The sequence below is a fragment of the Monodelphis domestica genome, chromosome 3 (assembly GCF_027887165.1).
Source record: "Monodelphis domestica isolate mMonDom1 chromosome 3, mMonDom1.pri, whole genome shotgun sequence".
Lineage (NCBI taxonomy): Eukaryota > Metazoa > Chordata > Mammalia > Didelphimorphia > Didelphidae > Monodelphis > Monodelphis domestica.
The window spans coordinates 1211688-1230857 of record NC_077229.1 but is presented as its reverse complement, the minus strand read 5'-3'; the positions used below and the strand labels follow the sequence as shown (position 1 = coordinate 1230857).

Below are 19170 nucleotides of genomic sequence, written 5' to 3'. Positions count from 1 at the left end.
GGAAGGAAGGAAGGGAGGAAGCCAACTTCACTTCCAGCTGAGAGCCAGAGGAGGGAGGTGGATTCCCTGAAGCTGGGAAGGAGCCTATTTCTTTGGAGATCTATTATTCCTTCTGAAACCCTGAATACCTCAACTAAGACCTTCAGTTACAGCAACCCAAAATCCTCAAGGGGGACTGTGGATTTGGACTTTTGAGCAGTCATTCGTCAACCACTTTCCTAAGATTTCTCATTTTATCTCTCTCCCTTACCTGTCCCTGGACATACATTTTCAAAATGTAGCTTGAGAGTAGGGACTAAAGGGCAGTTGGCAAGAAAGAGGGGTCAAGGCTGAGAAGCCTTGAACCACCAGACTTTGGGGGACCAACCTGCTAGAGGGGACAATCTGTAGGGCTTCCTTGTTTACCTACGTTCCAACCTGACAGCCTTGCCATCCCCTTCCTGCTTGAACCCCAATAAATTATCTAACATTTAAGATTTAGGTTTGGACTACTCTCTAAACAACCTAGTTAAGGGGATTGAAGATTTGGGGAGGGTCACACCTCTCCCCCAAAGAGGGCTGACTTCTAGATCCCAGTGATTTAAGATATCTGACCAAAGGAACTGACATTGAAGGACCAGCCCTGGAACCTATTTTCTCCCTGACCCCCCTTGCCCCTAGAGCCCCTGCAGTCAAGTTAATGAAGAACCAGTTACCATACCCTGTAATGTACTAGGAACTGATAAGGACCCCAGCCCCAGGAGTTCCTGTTCACTCCCCCTACCACTCCAGTATAAAAAGCCTGCAAGCCCCCAAAACAGCACTTAAGCCATCTTAGAGTGCTGAGCCCAAGCTGCAGTTTGTTTAATAAATTCCCTCCTGTGTGTTACATTGTTGGTCATTGTTTCATCCTCCGGATCGATTCACCGGACACTTTATATGGGGGCTCTCCCAGGATCCCACAAGAAACAGAGTTTGACCAACAGAGGGAGGTTGTCCAACCAACAGTTGCTCCCTGTCGCTGGGGCAACTCGAGACACCAGGGTCCAGAATACATCACATCTTGTTGGAGGATGGTAGGGTCCGGTGAGCAGCCTCTGGAGGTGTTGAATGAATGTGCAGAGAATGCCGTGTGAGAGTGAGGGAGTTGGATCTCCTGAGTCATCGACATACAGCTAAGTGGCTGACCACTGGTCACTGGCCCCGGGGGTTGTACAGGACAGCCTATTGCCAAGCTAGACTCATTTGGGAGAAACACCCACATATTTCTGAGTGTGGACTGGGAAAGTACGCAGTTACTATTTCCCGCGAGGGGATAAGTCAGAAATCCTGGGAAGTGTGTGGCAAAGACTGTGACAACCCTCTTGGCTACCTTCACCTAAGGATCCCCAACTCCCTCTCCCTTGGATGAGCCATAGGAAGGGCCTGTCAGGCTCAACTCTCTTAAACAAGGTATTCTGGCCAGTTGATTTTAGTCGACTTTATTTGTGGGGTTAGAGTCCCTTCTGCAGGGGTTACAGGCCCTTGCCTGGGGTTCAAGTCCGGAGTTCAGGGTTGGAATTAGAAAACTCAGTGGATGCACTGGAAGAAGGGGGTGCAGCCCTGGGGGAAGCCCAGCCACACCACTATTTTTGGGACCACTCGCCCCTGGCCCCTTGGGGTGAGTGGAGGAGCACATCCAATCCAACGTTCATATTTGTTGTTTGTCTTGGCTGTCCAGTCCATCACATATTGCCCTGTCTGCTTTCATGTTCACTGCCTTTGTGTACAGCCTAGTAACTCCTTTCATTCTACAGGACACTGGGACAGGGAGAGTCCACCCCAGAGGTCCACTCCACAAGGCGAGGGCCCACAACCTCTCCATGTCCCTCAAGAAGAATAAACTTGTCACCTTCTGCTCTTTAGGGTGGCGGCATTTGCTCTGGGATGACCCAAGGAGGGGACCCTCAACTTAGGGGTTATTTCCAAGGTCCGGGCCCTGGTTTTAGATCCCAGACCACAGGGCCACCCCAATCAGATTCCTTATATTCTCACCTGGCAAGGCCTGCTCCTGGACCCCCGTTGTGGCTCCAATCCTTTCTTCCCTCAGATGCCCATGCCCCCTCAAAGGGAGCCCTTAAGGCTTTGACCCTCTCGGAGGATGTGAGGAAAAAGAGGCGCAAGCACGCTGGGACATCTTCTGAGCCAGAGGCCTCAGCCCCACCTGTGTTACCAGAGTCAGCCCCCCGAGTCCCCGGACCTACTACCCCCACCCCACCCCCACCTTATGCCCTCACTTAGGGGCTGAGAACGAGGCAGAGGGGGGGTGGCTCTTGGCACTCAGTCGGGGCAGACAAGGCACTCCCTCAGGAGCCCACCTCCACCACTGTCCTCCCCGTCAGGGTTGTCGGGCCCACAGTTCCAGGTGGACCCTGGCTGTATCAATAGTGGCCATTTCCTTCCAGTGACCTTAGTAATTGGGAAAAATTGGCTCTAAATTGCTTGGGGAAAAAACCAACAAAAAACAACTGATTTCTTTGTAATGTTGACAGACCATGTTACGCCTTCGGTAAGCGAGAGCCACGGCCTCTCCATGGCGCCCTCAAACGGTAATAGCAGCCTCCCCTTGGGTGGTGGCTGTGCTGGACTTCTCCCTTTTCAGTCTGGGAAGCCTCAGCTGTGGAGTGGCTCCCAAGCCTGAGCTCCGACCGAGCCAGACTGGGACTAGCCAATTAAGCCAAAGGAAAAGCAGCCTCCCAGGCCCCTCCTGTTGGGAGGAGACCAAATCTGAGCAGCCCGAGTGAAAATTCCACTGGGTGCTGGTGTTTGCCTAGCTGAGCAACATCAAGAAAATGTGAGGAGATTGGCTTTTGATCCCCTACTTCCAACGCCAGGTGGCAACTGGACGGCAGGAAAGAGGGCGTACTGTGGACAGAAGCTCCCTCCCTTCGGCTTTATCCCCTCACTAGGCTCCCAGCCCTCCAAACTGCTCCTTGCTTGGGTTTTAAGGCAGAGATGATAAAAGAGGAAACCAGGAAGCTGTCAGCTCACTGATCAGACCCGCCTTCCTCTGCTGCAGGGAGGACGAGGGCCGATTCCGAACAGAAAGACGACTGCGGAGACTCCTGCTTTGGGGACTTCCTAATGACTTGCCTGTTTTGAGGCAAACAGGGAGGGATGAGAAGTCCTCTCCCAGGCTGCTAGCCAGAAGGAAGGAACACTGTAAATCTCTCTACTGGAGTCATCGATTGGCATTTTATTTCAGTTGTGATCACGTGTCCATGTGGGTTCAGAAGACAACATCCTCATTTTAGTTTTGCCGGAGAGCGAAATTTCAGTCTGTATAGAGCAGCCACAGACTCGTTGGTAGAGCAGGGTTTTAGCAGTGTGGCCTCAAGGGTGGCTCTGTCCTTATCCATCTCTCCATCATCAGGGGCTTAAGGGGAACACGGGTTCAAGTGTTCAAACGTACCAAAGATGGGCCTTTGTTTACAATGACCAAATGGTTTCCGTCTCGATGGCCTTCATCCAGCGCATTGAAGTTGGACCGACTATTACAGCCGTTAACCTCTTGGTCTTGAAAAGAGATCATCGGCCTGCTTGTCACAAGGCTTGCTTAAGGTGCGAATCTCTGAATTTAAAGCAGATCCTGTGAAGTTACTAAATGCTTTATGAGATTTTTTGAAATGTGTTATGTGAGCTGCTGCTAAAACATGTGTTTTAAGTATTGTTTGGATGTAAACAAAAGCTCATCGTCAACCTGACCGCACCATGATTTGGTTCAATACTCTGTGGTTGCCTCAGTTTACCGATTTGTACTATGAACTGGAATTTATAACTGATGAGTACTATGCTGAAGATGCAGTGGTTCAACGATGTAATCTTTATATCAGAGCTCTTTGGGGTTACCGATTAGCAATTGAAGTGATACCAACGGAATGTTAGTTTGACTTAAGCAAGTCAGAGAAGGTGGGAAGGTGTGTTGGACTTGAATTCAGAAGAAAGGAGGACTTTGATCTACAGTCCATAAAACTTGAGTAAGCGGGTTTGTGAAGGAAAAATGGAAGTCGTGCTCTGCCTTTTAAGCAGAGGGTTTTGAAGGAAAAGAGAGACAGACAGAGAGAGGGAGAGACAGGGAGACAGACAGACAGAGAGAAACAGAGACAGGGAGAGACAGAGACAGAGACAGACAGACAGAGGGGGGGGAGAGGGAAAGGCAGAGACAGGGAGAGGGAGAGGGAGGGAGGGAAACACAGAGAGAGACAGAGAGAAGGTGAAAGAGAACAGGGAGATGTTCTGCTCTCATAAGTGGATCTTTAACCTAGGGATAATTTTGAGAATGGATGTATGTGGTTTTGGAAAATCACCACTAATTCTTGACTTGATCTGACATTTCCTGAGAGATTCCTGACTGATCTCGTCTTAGTTCCTTCAGATGGCCTAAGGCCAGGCTATGGTCTAGTCCGGCCAGGGAACTGCCTTCCAGTCTGCCCTTCTAGCACAGGGACTCCTTGGGAGATGGCTTCTTTCAGAAGCAGTCAGACCTTCCCCACTTGCATGCGACAGATCCCCTCCCAGCAGGGCAGTCCAGGAGAATCCCCGGAAAGTCTCCATTCCTGTGCTGTGCCCAGCCTGCTCGAGTCCTCGTCTTCTTCCTAGCAAATGGGGAGCCGAGGGCAGACCAGCCCTGCCCGGACAGCCAGGAGAAGCCAGCATAAACGAAGGAACCTTCCACCGTCTCCCAGGGCTTCTCTGTTTCCCTTTAATCGCTGGCTGAGCCAACCAAAGCTTCTAGGGAAGGCGATGTGGGCCGCAGCGGACAAGCTGCCTGTGTGAGGACCATAAAACACTGACGGCCGCCACTTGTAAGAAAGAATAAACGAGCCCAAAGCGTCATCGTTCGCCGCGGCCTTGGGCCTTGGTGCTGCTCGACTTCCTCAGGTCTCTGGCCTCCCCACCTCGGCCTCTGGGGCTGGTGTTCCTCTGAGGCACGATGTCTTTGTGCTCATTGAAAAAGGGCTCCACTGGTCACATGGCCACTAATTCAGACTCGCCATCGGGCCATGTAACCGACCTGGAAAGGGGCCGGGGACAGCGCTCAGATCATTCATGGAAAGGACAGTAAAAGGTGGAAATGAGGCCATGCTGATGGTCACTGAAGCATCTTTCTACATGCAGAGAACCACACAGCAAGAAGGAAGCCCAGACAAGCAGGACAGCTTCGAAGGCGAGCGAGCGGTTGGATTCATGATGCTCTCCAAAGGCAAGCACTCAAGTGACTTCCAGCTGAAGGACAAGCCCCATTTTCTGCTCTCTTCTGTGTATGAAAATAGCCATTTTGTTGGGTCCAATTCCAAAGTGAATCCCTTAGAAGTCCTGTGGGCTAAAAGCAAGACTAAGCTCGGGAAAACTCACTATCCAATGATACAAACAGGGTTTCCTGGAAATTCACTGTCCAGATCTTGGGAACTCTGTGCCAAAGGGCAAGGCCAGGATCGCAGAGCAAAAAGGACAATATTTTGAAGCCGTACAGTGGCAAGGCTTATTGCAGAAGTCAACAAATTTGATTTTCTTCATGTACAAATGGCAGAGTACGAATCCTACATGGAAGAATATTCTGTTCTTGTGCCCTCCCTGCCCTGTGTCTGACCTGCTTATCTAAACGCTGGTGGGAGGCTCCTTTCAAAGGACGGGGGCGACGTCACTCCTACTCATTCCCCAACACTTAGCAGCAAAAGCTCTCTAAATGGAGGAGTCCATCCTGCCATTAGAGATCCAAAAGCACAGCCTAACCCTCACCTACATGAACTATTCCAGTGGAATTTATCGAAGGACACAGCTGGGTCCCAAATGAAGATCATTGCTGGAATGCAGCTACCTTCAGAAATCCCCTAGAGCCAGTCAGTTCCTGTTCAGTCATTCAGGGAGCCTTGGGACAAGGCGTCTTTGGCATTGACAGAAGAGCCAAAGTGATGAGGAAAGGCTTCATGTCTCATCGGAAGGCAAATTCTCACCTGGCTCGAGGTTTGGCCTCAAAGATCTGAAGATCCCTCATGGATGAAAATACACTTACCTGAGCCTGCGGCCAGGCTTTTCTGAAATGACTCGTCTTTAAGGCAACTGAGCCCTTTCCTTCGATCGACGATGGCCATGATCTGAAAAGAAGGGGTCTTGGGGAATTTCTCACAATGACCTTAAAGAGACTAGAGAGGCAGCAGCATCCCTCGAGAGCAGAAACAAACGATGGTCGTGAGCCTGATTGCAGAAAAAGCCTTGGAGGGAAACAGTTCAGAGCCAAGAAGGCTTCAAGCAAGTTACAAGAGAAGTAAAACCTTCGGAATTGTTAGGAGGCCAGCTAAGAGGTTACACGTGCCTAGAAATGACTTCCAAGACTCGAACATGCAAAGGTCTGTAATATCTCACACTAAATACAAGGTTTTCCCTCCTTGGGAAGCGAGTCCCTCAGGATGAGCACGGCCTGGATATTCCAGGATAGTCATAAATGTATCTAGTCCTTTAAAGGGGGCCTGTTCATCACTTCTTTCCACAGGCAAAGATTCAGATGTCAGTGTGACAAAAAGGTGAGGTGGGAGGAACTCGTCCCACAAGGCACTGGCTGAGGAAAAGGCCACCAATGGGTGTGTGTGTGTGTGTGTAACTAGTCTTGTCTAGCTCTGACACATTTTCTTTCTTTAGGGCTTTTATTGTCTAGAATTTTTTTTACCTGACCTATGATTTTATCACTTAGAAAACTCCCTCCAAAGATGCAGATCAGTAATTAAAGACTTAGTATCTGGGTTGCCTGGAGCATTTGGAGATCAAGTGACTTTCCTGAGATCATACAGAAACACATCAGAAGACAAACTCTGCTCTTCTAGGTCCACGGGTAGCCTTCTATGCACGGACACACGGTCTATCAGAGTCTTTTACTTGTTTAAATGTCTTTGATAGGTGTACATGTCACATGTCCTACTCTCATCCCTGGCTTCTTCAGAAGAAAATACCACATGCCCTCATTTTACTTAAAGTAGACCTTTTTCCATCAACAATTAAACCTAACTGTGCATGATGTGATTTTAACAAATCTGCTCTGCTCTTCAGAGTATTATATTCCAGTTTTGTTTATTTCTCATGGCCAAGGAGTGGTCTTGTGCAATTTAGCTTGCTTCCCCTTGTAAATGCAAAAGGTTTCCTCTTGGGTACTTACTTGTAAGAATTTTGGTTTAATGTTGAAATTCTAAAGTTTGGATCTATACATTTCTAGGGAATCTAAAATTCAAATTTCTCTTTTAGCAATCTATGGATTCCATTGATCTGTTTTACCTCCCACTTTCAGTATGTGGGAGCAATTTTCATCTTGGATTTACTAAAGGATCATTCTCAGGAATTTTATTTCACTGTGACTTAATGGAAGTCCTATAAATCTCAGATTATTTGGAGGACAATAACTATGGCTTCAAGAGAAGGCGTATATTCTTATAAGACTTACTTTGAAATCTTTCTATATTGTATTTAAGTTCCAGATCGGTAGTTCTTTTTCTGAGAAACAACAGTTCTGATGAAAATCTCCATTTATCCTGTCACCTATTTCTTGTTGGTCTTTTCTTATATCCTTGAAACATCAAACTTCCACTCTAACTTTATCCTTACTTTTTTTTTATTACCCTACTTAAACCATTCCAAAGGTCTTTTCCTTTGTTCCCTGATTTTGAGACCTTGTGCAGCTGTTGTAGAGCTTTTTCTCTTATTTACAATCTTTAAATGATATTATTTTAGTGCATAGTAGTGACTCTTTGGCCAAATTATTCTTATTATTGGCCTTTCTACTGTTTATAATTTTTTTTCCCTAAGCAGTGAGTGGTGTATCTGGCTTTTCTTTAATTCTGGCAAACTGAGCTTAGACAACCCCTCATTCTGCCACTTGCTCAATCTTACAGGTAATGAAAACTAATATAGAAACTCAATTGCAAGGTTTTCAGATGGTAGGTGCAAAAAATGAAGAAAACAGAAAGACAAGAGTTTTCCTTCCTCTCCCCCTCCAGTGAAAGGAAGATGGAGCAGTAGCTGAATAGAGTAGATCGAAATGATCTTTTCCCTTTAAGTTCTCGGGAGGCCTGAGTTGGCTAGGAAATAGTCAATGGGAGAGATAAATGAGGGGTTCATGAAAAAAGAACACTTGCTGGAATAAAGTCTTGGAATACATTGATGTGTCTTGGAATTAGCAGATAGGGATGGGATCAATAAAAACAATTTGTTTTAGCAAGCAGCATATCTTTTCTTCTGAAAATGTAAGGAATTGGGGGGGGGGATGGCTAATGACTGAGAACTTGAGAGAAATTGAGTTAAGGTCCTGTGCAGACTCTTATTAAATTAAATTTACTAAGAATACATTAGGAAAAAATCAGTTGCTGCAAATATGGGGAATAAGAGACAGAGATGGCTTTGGACTTGAAGTCAGAGGAGCAATAAAATTTAAGAGATTTCCTTCAAATGTAGGGTTTCCTTTTAGTTGGCATTCACTAACTTTCAGTCAAAGACTAGACTAGTTCTTGCTGAGCTTTTTCTCATGTTCATTACATTCGTAAAGCCTTTCTCGCTAAAAGCTTCCATGATTCTGAGCAAGTTCTCTTCACCAACTGGAGTTATTCTCTCCAGTATAAGCTGAGGTTGAGAAGGCATTAGCTTCAAAGGAAGCCCACCCTCATCGATGCACTTTCTGTGAAATCTTATGTCCAGGTGTGTGCCCTGCTTGATGACTTCCCAAGATTAATCCCATCAACAGTTAATGACATACTCTCCCATCTGATGTTGAATAAAGTCACTACCCAAGTTGAAGGCTCTTTCATACTTGTATTCATACGGTTATTCTCCACTATGAATTTTCTGATGGATAGCAAAAGTTGTGCTCAGAAGGAAGGCCTTCCCACACTCATGACATTCGTAAGGTTTCTCTCCAGTGTGGATTACCTGATGACGAGCCAATTGTGAGCTCTGGCAAAAAGCCTTCCCACATTCACGGCATTCATAAGGTTTCTCTCCAGTGTGAATCCTCTGATGTTCAGCGAGTTCTGTGCTCCAACTGAAGGCCTTCCCACACTCATTACATTCATAAGGCTTCTCTCCAGTATGAACCCTCTGGTGAACAGCAAAGGTTGTGCTCAGAAGGAAGGACTTCCCACAATCAGAACATTCATAAGGTTTCTCTCCAGTGTGAATTCTCTGGTGCTGGGTAAGCTGGGAGCTCTGGCGGAAGGCCTTCCCACATTCGTGGCATTCATAGGGCTTCTCTCCACTATGAATCCTCTGATGTTCAGTGAGAACCGTGTTCTGTCGAAAAGCCTTCCCGCATTCGTGACACTCATAGGGCTTCTCTCCAGTGTGGATTCTCTGATGCACAGTCAGTTGGGTGCTCCGATTGAAAGCCTTCCCACATTCATGACATTCATAAGGCTTCTCTCCACTATGAATTCTCTGATGTACAATAAAGTTTGTGTTCAGAAGGAAAGCCTTCCCGCATTCGTGACATTCATAAGGCTTCTCTCCAGTGTGGATCCTCTGATGTCGCGTGAGCCCTGTACTCAAGCCAAAAGCCTTCCCACATTCCTTACATTCATAGGGTTTCTCTCCAGTGTGAGTTATTTGATGCTGAGCGAGGTGTGAGCTCCATCGGAAGGCCTTCCCACAGTCATGACATTCATAAGGTTTCTCTTCAGAGTGCAGTTTATGATTTTCGATGAGGTTGGAATTATAACTGAAGGTCTTCCCCCCATCATCATACTTGGGAAAAATTTGTGAGCAGATTTTATTACAGTTTCTGAGGGCTGAGTATACCCTGAAGCCCTTCCCATACATATCACATTTGGAGAGAGGATTTCCTAATGTCATTCTCTGTTGTGGAAAATGAACTCGTCCCAGATGAGCAATTCTGGGAAGAGGACTAGAGTCATGATCTCTCCCTGCATTAAGAGGTCTCCTGTGGATGGTTTCTCCTCCTCTACATGGTGGATCCTCATAGTTTAGCTGTCTTCCTAATCTGGAGGTACATACCCAGGATTCTCCCAATTTGGAGATACAGATACCATTCTCTAAGGATCTTTCTGAGACTGATTCTTCCAGAGAAAGGCCCACCTTGGTAATGGACTCCTTGTTTTCAGGCTCAGTTTCCCGATCTGAAAGAAATAAACAGATAAACATCATCACTTCCTGCAGCTGGACACAGGTTCCAGGCTTGTCTCTCCAATCATTAAAAAATGTGAATGGCCTGAGAACAGACCATGGCTTTTCTCTCATGATTAGTCATCTGGATGCTCTTTGATATGCTTAAGTAAGACTATAAAGAGTATTAAAAGTATTGAGAAAAGTCTTTGATCCCTTATCCACTGGAGTAGGACTCTTGGGCTTAAATTTTGGAGTTTGATTCCCAGATATCCTGGCTATCAGACCCTCAGCAGAGATATGATAACAAAACTATTTTCCCTAGATATTATCTTCTCTTCTATCCTCTCTACACTGTATTTATGCATAAGCTTTTAGATTTCATTTCACTGAAACATCTATTTCAACTCTATCTTGTTTGGATCGCTTGGACTTTACATCTGGAAATAATGATGATATAAAAAGAAAAGAACTTAATGGAAGTTAAATAAGAAGAAATAAAGCTGAAAGGTGATAGGAGTCAGATTGTGAAAGGAAAAGCAGGATAGATGGAGACAAGACAATATACTGAATTGGGTAAGTTGAATTTCATTGTTAACTAAACTATTCTCACAAATTCTCCTTATTTATCACTGATGAATAACTAAGAATTAAAGAGGGAAAAAAAGAAAAGGAAGAAGTGCTGACTGGACTTGCACCAATTTCATCCCAATTCATGTCGACGGTCAACACCTAGGAGGAGCTTTATAAAGGTTGTCTCTGTCCTCCCTCCTGTGCCACGTTGCTTCTCACCAACGCTGGTCTACAAAAGATCAATTTTTGTTTTTAGACGTTGTCTGAGGTCACCAAAGGAGCTCCGCAAGTTCCTGAAGGCAAATCCACACACTTGCCTTCTACCTTTTAATTCTGGATTTCAAGTAGTACCTGTCGTTCTATTCTAGACCTAAGCAGGCACGATGAACTGAAGGTCCCTCGTTATCAGGGCAATGACCCCATCATTCGGCCATTTGGTTATTTCCTGGAGGAATGGTTAAAGCAAACTCTTTGGGGTGCTCACAGCTCGCTTCCAGGAGCCTTGGAAACATTTCTCAGCTCGATTCCACCAGAACCAGCAGCAGGATGCCGGGAAGCTTCTTTGGATAACTAGAACAAGTGATACCAAATGGGTAGGAAAATAAAAGGAATCACAAGGGGGGGAGAAAAGGGGATTTTAAAGACAGTGAGAATCTTTGCCATAAATCTTCTGGTAAAGGTGACACGGCTGGAGAGACTGCTGCCTACACCGCTGGTGGAGCTGACTTTGGGCACAAACCTCCTGGAGATTGTGTGGAATAAGGAAAAGAAAGTGTCTAAGACAGCCAAACCTTCCACCCAAAGAGCTCACAGCCCAGCGCAGCCTCCTCCAAAGAGATCCCTGAGGAAAAGGGCCCTCCCTGGTGTGCCATCTGTATTGAACACAGGAAACCAAGCGGATGCCATAGCTGAGGACGGCTAAACAAACGGGCATCCATGAGAGAATGGAGGAAAGGATCAGGGATAAACAACTGAGCACCACCTAAAGGTGCTGAGAAATGCAAACTACCAGGGTTGAACCCAAGGAAGGGAGCCGAGAGGACCCCCAGCCCTGATCGTTAACAGAAGGGAGGGTCCGAAGGGTCCCCAAATTCCCGACAGAAGACTTTCAGCCACCATCCAGTCCAATCCGTGGGCAACAGGACACCAGTGCGACGAGCACGTCTGCCAGGTTCATCCGGCCTTTCCTGCACTGCAGACGACATCAGACTTCAGGGGATGAGACTTTTCCCTCCTTTTCCCTCATGATTACAGAAAGTTCTCTGCTGACCACCTCCAGGGTCAATACAAAATGCTGAGGTTGGTGAAGTCCGTCCCCCCTTTCTGGGCTTCTCCGCCCTCCCTCCCCTCCGTGGCCCGAGCCCGGAACGCTCTGCCTCGCCACCGCCTCTGGGCCCCCTCCAAAGGCTCGTGGTCCCGGGACGCCCTCGCTCCGACGTCAGAACCTGCCTGTGCCTGTGCAGGGGAGCCCGAGGCGGGGGCACGTCCGGGCCTTCCTCGGCATCTCTAGCGCTCAGCTTGGGCCTGGCCCCCCGGAGGCCCTTCCTGACTGCTCAGAGGACGGTGGGATGGAAGAGAGGAGGGAGGGCGGCCGGGGCCGAGAACTGTGCTGAACGCTTACAGATGTCATCTTGTCCCCTGGCCGCCGTTACGAGGATCCCCACTTCCAGCTCGAGACTGAGGCAGCGTAAGTGATTCTGCCCAGCAGGATCTGCCCTCTGGCGGCCATGACTCCAGCCACTGGGCTACCCGGCCGCCTCTGAAAGAGAGCCTTAGCAGGGGAGGCTGGGCAGCCGGGGGCCGGGAAAGGAGCAAATGGAGGTCTTTGTGGGGCCGGGGAGGGCACTCCGGCCAGGAGGGGGACAGGGATGGCGAAAGGGGGCACCTGGGCCAGGATGGCAGGCGGGTCTGCAGCGCTGAGCAAAGGCCAGAACGTCAAAAGCTGCCGGCACTCCTGTGGGGCAGCGACACGCGGCACCCAACGTGCCCCAGCGAGGCCACAGGGCGCTGCAGGGCAGGAGGAGGAGTGGGTGGCACGGCAGCCCCGATACCGGCCGAGGCAGGCTGCCCGCACAAGAGGCAGGAAGTCTCTGCTCCGACTCCTCCGAAGCCAGAAGCCAACGGACTGTCCGGCTGTCCCTCTGGGGTCCCTGGCGTGCCCTGACCACCCTTCCCGCCTCCACTTCCTCCTCAGCTTCTCAGCCCATGCAGAGCAGAGCGGCTGGCAGGATTCCTGACCCCAAAGACAGTGGACAGAAGAATTGAGACCTGAGCAGTCCATCTTCCTCAAGGGAGACTCTGTACCATGCCTGGCTGGCAGTCATTATGGAACCTCATCCATCTGTTCCAGGAAGAGAGTCCTCGGAAAAAACTCCCAGAAAGGGCTGGTCTAACCCACGCTCGCTGAGCCATCAGGCTAAATGGTCAACAATCCTGGCCAATAAAGTGGAACCTTTTACAAATCAGGAGTAAAACAGAGGCAGGACACAGGCTAAAATCTCTGAGAGAGAAAGAGACAGAGGGAGAGGGAGAGACAGAGACACAGAGCGAGAGACAAGGAGAAAGAGAGAGGGAGAGAGAGACAGAGAGGGAGAAAGAGATGGAGAAACAGACAGGGAGAGAAAGAGACAGAAAGAGAAACATGGAGAGAGAGACAGAGAGAAAGACAAAGAGAAAGAGATAGAGAGACAGAGGGAGAGGGAGAGACACACAGAGAAAGACAGAGAAACAGACAGAGAAAGAGACAGAGAAAGACAAAGAGACAGAGGGAGAGAGAGACAGAGAGGGAGAAACCGACGGAGAAACAGACAGAGAGAGAAAGAGACAGAAAGAGAAAGATGGAGAGAGACAGAGAGAAAAACAAAGAGAAAGAGATAGAGACAGAGAAACAGACAGAGAAAGAGACAAAGAGAAAGACAAAGAGACAGAGGGAGAGACAGAGACAGAGAGGGAGAAACAGACAGAGAGAGAAAGAGACAGAAAGAGAAAGATGGAGAGAGAGAGGGAGAGGGAGCGCCGCCGCCCCCCCCCCCCCCCCATTTCCGGCTCTGTTTTCCACTTGCTCCTCGAGGTGAATTAGCAGAGTGGAAGCACCGCTGATGCCTTTGCAAGCACTCAAGAGGTCAGACCGGGCAAGGCTGGCCTGCACACCTCAAGAAGAAGCAAAATGACTGACCTGGATTTCAAGCGTGAGAAGATCTAGTGGGGGGGGGGGGGGGGTTATGGGAGGGATGTGGGAGCCGGAGGAAGCAGGAAGCAGGGCTGAGTCCCACCCCAGCTCCGAACTCGGCCGCTGAGCCCCAGGGGAAGCGGGGCAGGGACGGGGCCTCCACTCATCCCCTCTGCACTGCCTTTTGGGGGAACTAAAGGAGGACGATGGCCACAAAGGGTCGTGGAGGCGCCACGCCTGGGGCCCGCTGTCGTCTGTTCCAGCAGAGGAGTGGAGAGCAGAGCTCCGGGCCAGAGCAGGCGGGCCGAGGTTCTGACCGGCACTTGGTTAAGGACACAGAAAACTGCCGTTATTGTCCCTGTTGGTGCCTCCCAGTAACACTGGCTGCGTCAAGCCTGATTCTGCTTCAATCATCACACAAAAGCAGTCCAGAAAGGCAGCAACAAGGTTTCCACACACGTCTGTCTCTGCCCCCCTTTTTACGTGTGCTCGTGTATGGTGGGGACCCTCTAAGGCCTGGTCCCTCCTCTGGAAGGCAGAGGGGGCGCCCTTTCTTCAGCCTGGGGAGCCCCCCCAGCCAGGACAGGGCCCCACGTCACTCACCCGGAGGGCAGAGTCCAGGGCGGCTTCCCTCCGGCCTCCACAGCATCTCCCCTCGCTCCAGCCGGACGATCACCTCTGGGCTGCAAGTGGCCAGTCCTGCCCATTGGACACAGAGCAGGGCTCAGGACACAAAGCTTCCTTGGGGGCGACCCTCGCTCCTGTCTCAGGGGACAGTGGGCACACCAGGGAGACCCCAAGGCAGGAGGGAAGACCACGGAACAAGCCCTTCCCAAAGCGGATGGGGGTCGCCCTGCGGAGCGGGGAGGTCCTGGGACCTGACGGAGCAGAGCAGGGAGGCCGAAGCCATGGGCCGGCCCGGGGGGGGCTCAGCGTCCTGTCTCTGGGTCCTCCCATCTGCAGGTCACACCAGACTCACTTAGCACATGGAACCCCCCAGGGGAGCCCTCCTCACCCAGGCAGACCAGGTTCCTGTAGTTCTCCAGCATCACCTCCCTGTAGAGCGCCTTCTGAGGAGGGCCCAGGCGCTCCCACTCCTCCCAGGTGAAGTCCACGGCCACATCCTGGAACGTCACGGAGGCCTGCAAGACCGACGGCGCCTGCGTGAAGCCCCTTATTTAGGGGACTTTGGTCGAGGATCCCGGCGGTGGCACGGAGGCGTTTGCTCTCTGCTCAGCTCAAAGGGGGGAGCGGCTCTCTCCCCAAAGCTAGAAAGGCGGAGGCCTCTTGCTAACAAGTGCCTGTACCTCTGGGAATAAGCCCCCAGACTGACTTTTACTTACAATGTACCCCAATTCCTACTGCCCCGGGACGAGAAGGCCAGTGCCGTGACCGGGCCGTGCTCCCAGCGCTCCAGCGCCTCAGAATGGCCTTGTCTCCATCCTCATCCTCTCTGGCTTCCCTGCAGCCTTGGACAAGGTCGCCCTGTCTCCTGGGTCCTTTTTCCATTTTTCCTGACATCCTGCTCTCCTGGTTCTCTCTGCTCTGACCTTGCTCCTACTTCATTTAGGTCAAGCCTTTTGACTCTGTTCGCAGTCTTTTCCTCTTCTCTTTCTTAATGGTTTGCTTAGTGACCTCACCAGATTTATTTTTCATCACAGACTTTTAGATCTACTTATCCAGCCCTTACCTCTCTCCTAGCCACCAGCCTCACAACTCAAAGGGAATGTCTGTAAGACATCTTGAACTCACCATAAGCCTGGTACATAGTAGGGGCTCCCCTCCTACTTTCCTCATGATTTTCAAGGGCACCCCATTCTCCGTCATTCGGTATTCTTGGGCCTCTCTCATCCCCCAATCCAATATGGTGCCTTGCAAGGCCTGTCCATGTTCCTCCTCCATCTCTTGTCAATTTCACCTCTGAAACTCCTCTGTTCAATTGCACCCCTTGTCAGTATCTCTGGTCCATTTCCCTTGTCAGCATCCTTGGTGAATTTCACCCTGCAGTGGCCCTGGTGGATTTCACTGCCTGTCCTTCCCTCCAGCTCCACTGGCCTTCTGGCTGGGTCCACATCAGTTTCATTTCACCTCTTCCCCATACTGCTTCCACCCAGGTGCTGGCTGAGTCCTTCCTTATTCCAAGCGCAGACTGGCCACTGGAGGGCCTGCCTGCCTGCCTGCCTGCTCAGGTCTCTCCTCAGTCTTCCTAAAACCCAGCCCCGACTATAGTCCCTCCTCAATAAGCCCCGGGGGCTCCCTATTGCCTCCAGAATCAAATGCAAAATGCTCGCTAGTCTGGCATTCAAAGCCCTTCCTAGCCTGCCCCCTCAGACTTTTCCCCATCCAGTCCTCTGCCCCGGGAAGCCTTTTCCAAGCCCCCTGGGAGCAGCGCCTACCCTTGGTCGCCCATGTAAGCTCCCTGAAGGCAGAGATGGGCTCGCCTTTCCTCCGGCCTCCAGCGCTCAGTGGACTCTGGAGCCAGGGTTCAGGGCGCTCAGGTTGGCAGCGGCCCACCCCAGGGTGCCCCCTCCCCGAGAAGGCTAAGCCACTGCCAAGAAAGAAGGGGCTCCTTGGCACCCTCTCGCGTGGCTCAGTATCAATCAAACCTATTTAGGAATCCGTAAGATGGGCGCCCACACCAGCGCCCATTCTGCAGATGAGACTCCACGACCTAGGGAGGCGGCCTGGGGTTCCCAGAAAGCTGCTGCCTAGCCCAGCCTCCCTCCAGCTCCCGGGGCCTCCTCCACGCAGCATCCGGGAGATGGGCGAGGCTTCCGGGCCACCCCACCCCTAGGCCCCGCCCTCCACATGCATACATAGGCCCCTCCCCCCACGTGCTCAGAGCCTCAGATTTACCCCCACCCTCCGCGCCTCAGACCACTTCCCCCTTCGCGGGCAGACGCTACTTTCCTCAGTTTCCCCACCTGTTACTCAGCCAGAGGCGCCTCCCCGCTGAGGCTACCTCAGTTTCCCTGTATGCCTATTCCTCCAATCCCTTCCCCCACCGTCTGGATCCCGGGCTCACCTGAGGGGCTACCGCGGCCACGCCTGAACCCTGCCGTGCCTCTTCCGAGGTCAGGAAAGGTGAGGGCATCCCGGAGGGCAGCCAGGAGGCGGCGGTGCCGTGCCTAGTGGCCCTGCGCGTGCGCGGTAGGCCTCCGTGAGGGGCGTGACCAGGCACCGGCCCCGAACGCGCCGGGTCGGAGGCGTTTTCTCAGCATTCCAGAAACAACAAAACCCCACTTCCGGGAAAAGTGGGCGGAAGCGGAAGTCACGGGACCGACGCCAGGGCAAGGCCTTCTGGGGGTGGTAGTGCGAGTGAAAAGCTGATGCGCGTGCGCAGCGGGCGGCCCACAGCCCAACCCCGCAGCTCCGAGGCTAGGGTAGACCCGAACCCTCCGAGAAGCTTTCATCCAGCCTCCTCCTGGGCTGCCCAGTGAGAGGGCTGAAGTCAAATCTTACCTCCTACCCGCCCCAACCTAAACGGTGACGTCACCCCGCCTCTAGTCCTGCGGCTCTCAGAGCCGGCCCCGCCCTCTGGAGCTAAGTGTGGTAACCCAGGGTCCTTCGGCCTGCCGCTGTGCCTTCCTCCAAGTGGAAGGGAAGTCCCTGGAGGGCAGGGGCCGTCCCTTCCGGCTGTGGCGAGCCTTCTCCTTCCTTCCTTCCTTCGTTGATTCATTCGTTCCTTCATTCATTCGTTCGTTCGTACCTTCATTCATTCGTTTGTTCGTTCCTTCATTCGTTCATTCATTCATTCCTTCCTTCATTCGTTCATTCGTTCCTTTCTTCCTTCATTCATTCGTTCTTCATTCATTCATTCGTTCCTTCATTCATTCCTTCCTTCCTTCATTCATTCCCTTCCTGCTAGAGCTGAGAGTCCAGGACCTCGCGGCAGCCCCTCCTCCTAGACATCCGCTCCCTGAAGCCCCCTCCTGGGGCTGCTCCCCATCGTCCCACAGCCCCTTCCTGGGAGACGTCCTAACCCTCGGCCAGGCAGCCCACCCAGCCTCGGAGGAGAGGGTCACGGGAGCCCAGGACAGCCATTTCCCCCCATTGGCTCCCCTGCTGCGGGCCTCTGGAACTTGGCAGGAAATGAGCAGGCCTGGGCCGGCCTTCGGAGCTGTATTTGTGGGCCAACGACGGAAGTGAGTAACCTGGCCAGGCCTAAACACAGGAAACTGGTGCCCTGCTGGGCTCCGCCGTCCCAAGCAGCCTTCCCCAGGGCAGTCGGAAAGGAGCGATGCCAGAACCCAAGGAAGGACACGGTGTTCAGGCACCTCCCCCTGCCCCTACCGAGAGCAGCAGCATGTGCTCTGCGGCTGCAGGAGGGTCGACACCAGCATCCTCATTCCCTCGACTGGGCGCTTGTTTGGGTTCTCCTCAGGAATCCATCGGGCAGGCTGAGCACTTCCCATTCTAGCCCTTCGTTCCATTGGCCGCTCTCCTAGCCTGAGAGCCCCGACTGAGACCTCGCTAGCATCTTTTCAACCTATGTGGCTAATCCTACAACTGACAGCTCTCTCGGAGGCTTGAGAAGATCCTAGTTACGGTTTCTGGGAGCTCTATACAAGAGTGAAGGCAACTTCCTTTTCACTAGACGCTACATTTCATTTGTTTTTTCAGTCAGCAAACATCGGCCTTCTCTCCTTCACATGACCCCCAGACCAGCACAAAGTCATGCCAAATCCACTTTGCCTTGTCTTTATCCAACTCTCCATACTGACACGGTCATTTTTGGAAAGCCCAACCTTACTTTGTCCCAGGGGAATTTGCCTTTGGGGGCTTTGGCTGAAACCAGGAATCACCAAGCATCCATTAAGTGTCCTGAGTAGGAGTAACAGAAATGCTCAAATCCTCCATCACCCTTTTGTCTTCTTCTGTTCCTCTGCTGTATCAAAGTCCTCTCCCAGGAAGCCCAGGAAGCCTTGGCTGGATTCTTTCTTTAGTAGCCTTTGTAAGACACCAGCCTCCCCAATAATCCTGCTTTGGACTTCTCCTAGCCTTGGAGCCATTGTAAGCCAATCAATCACTCCCTGGGCCTCAGTTCCCCAGGAGGTATATAAGATCACTATGTCCTATTGTTCATCTTTGGTGGTGATTCTCCCAGAGACACTGTCCCCAGAGCCCCAGAGTTTGGGCTCTGTGCATCGGCATCAACTATGAAGGACCCGTCTGGCTCTTTCCTGATTAAAGACTTGGGTGGATGACACTTTAGTGGTTCTGCATTCTTCCAAGTTGACAATACATGTGCATATGTGGCTCATTTCGGATTTGTGACTCCTTCTTTTCTAGCGGAAGTTGGGTAGCCTGTTTCA

The 19170-nt window shown here is 51.0% G+C and overlaps 1 protein-coding gene across 2 annotated transcripts; it reads right to left on the bottom strand.

The window, feature by feature from the left end:
* Nucleotides 1-6353: 6353 nt before the first annotated feature.
* On the bottom strand, nt 6354-17188 carry LOC100013142 (zinc finger protein OZF-like). Of its 2 annotated transcripts, XM_056821195.1 has the most exons (6): nt 16881-17188; nt 14871-14997; nt 14459-14554; nt 11038-11256; nt 10812-10915; nt 10037-10127 (listed from the first exon to the last, which is right to left on the bottom strand). In XM_056821195.1, exons 1-4 carry the CDS (start codon nt 16947-16949, stop codon nt 11144-11146), a joined length of 405 nt encoding a protein of 134 aa, XP_056677173.1. In that variant the 5' UTR covers nt 16950-17188; the 3' UTR covers nt 10037-10127; nt 10812-10915; nt 11038-11143. The 2 variants fall into 2 exon arrangements, with proteins under 2 accessions (XP_056677172.1, XP_056677173.1); XM_056821194.1 differs by lacking the exons at nt 10812-10915; nt 11038-11256 and having other exon boundaries at nt 6354-10127; nt 16881-17141.
* Nucleotides 17189-19170: the final 1982 nt, after the last annotated feature.

Excerpts from the sequence above, each read along its gene's own strand:
- LOC100013142 (XM_056821194.1), bottom strand. The coding sequence starts at position 16,949 with ATGCCCTCACCTTTCCTGACCTCGGAAGAGGCACGGCAGGGTTCAGGC. Across the intron at positions 14,998-16,880 it reads TGGCCGCGGTAGCCCCTCAG|GCCTCCGTGACGTTCCAGGA; the intron begins GTGAGCCCGGGA and ends TCGGTCTTGCAG. Across the intron at positions 14,555-14,870 it reads CAGGAACCTGGTCTGCCTGG|GACTGGCCACTTGCAGCCCA; the intron begins GTGAGGAGGGCT and ends TCCAATGGGCAG.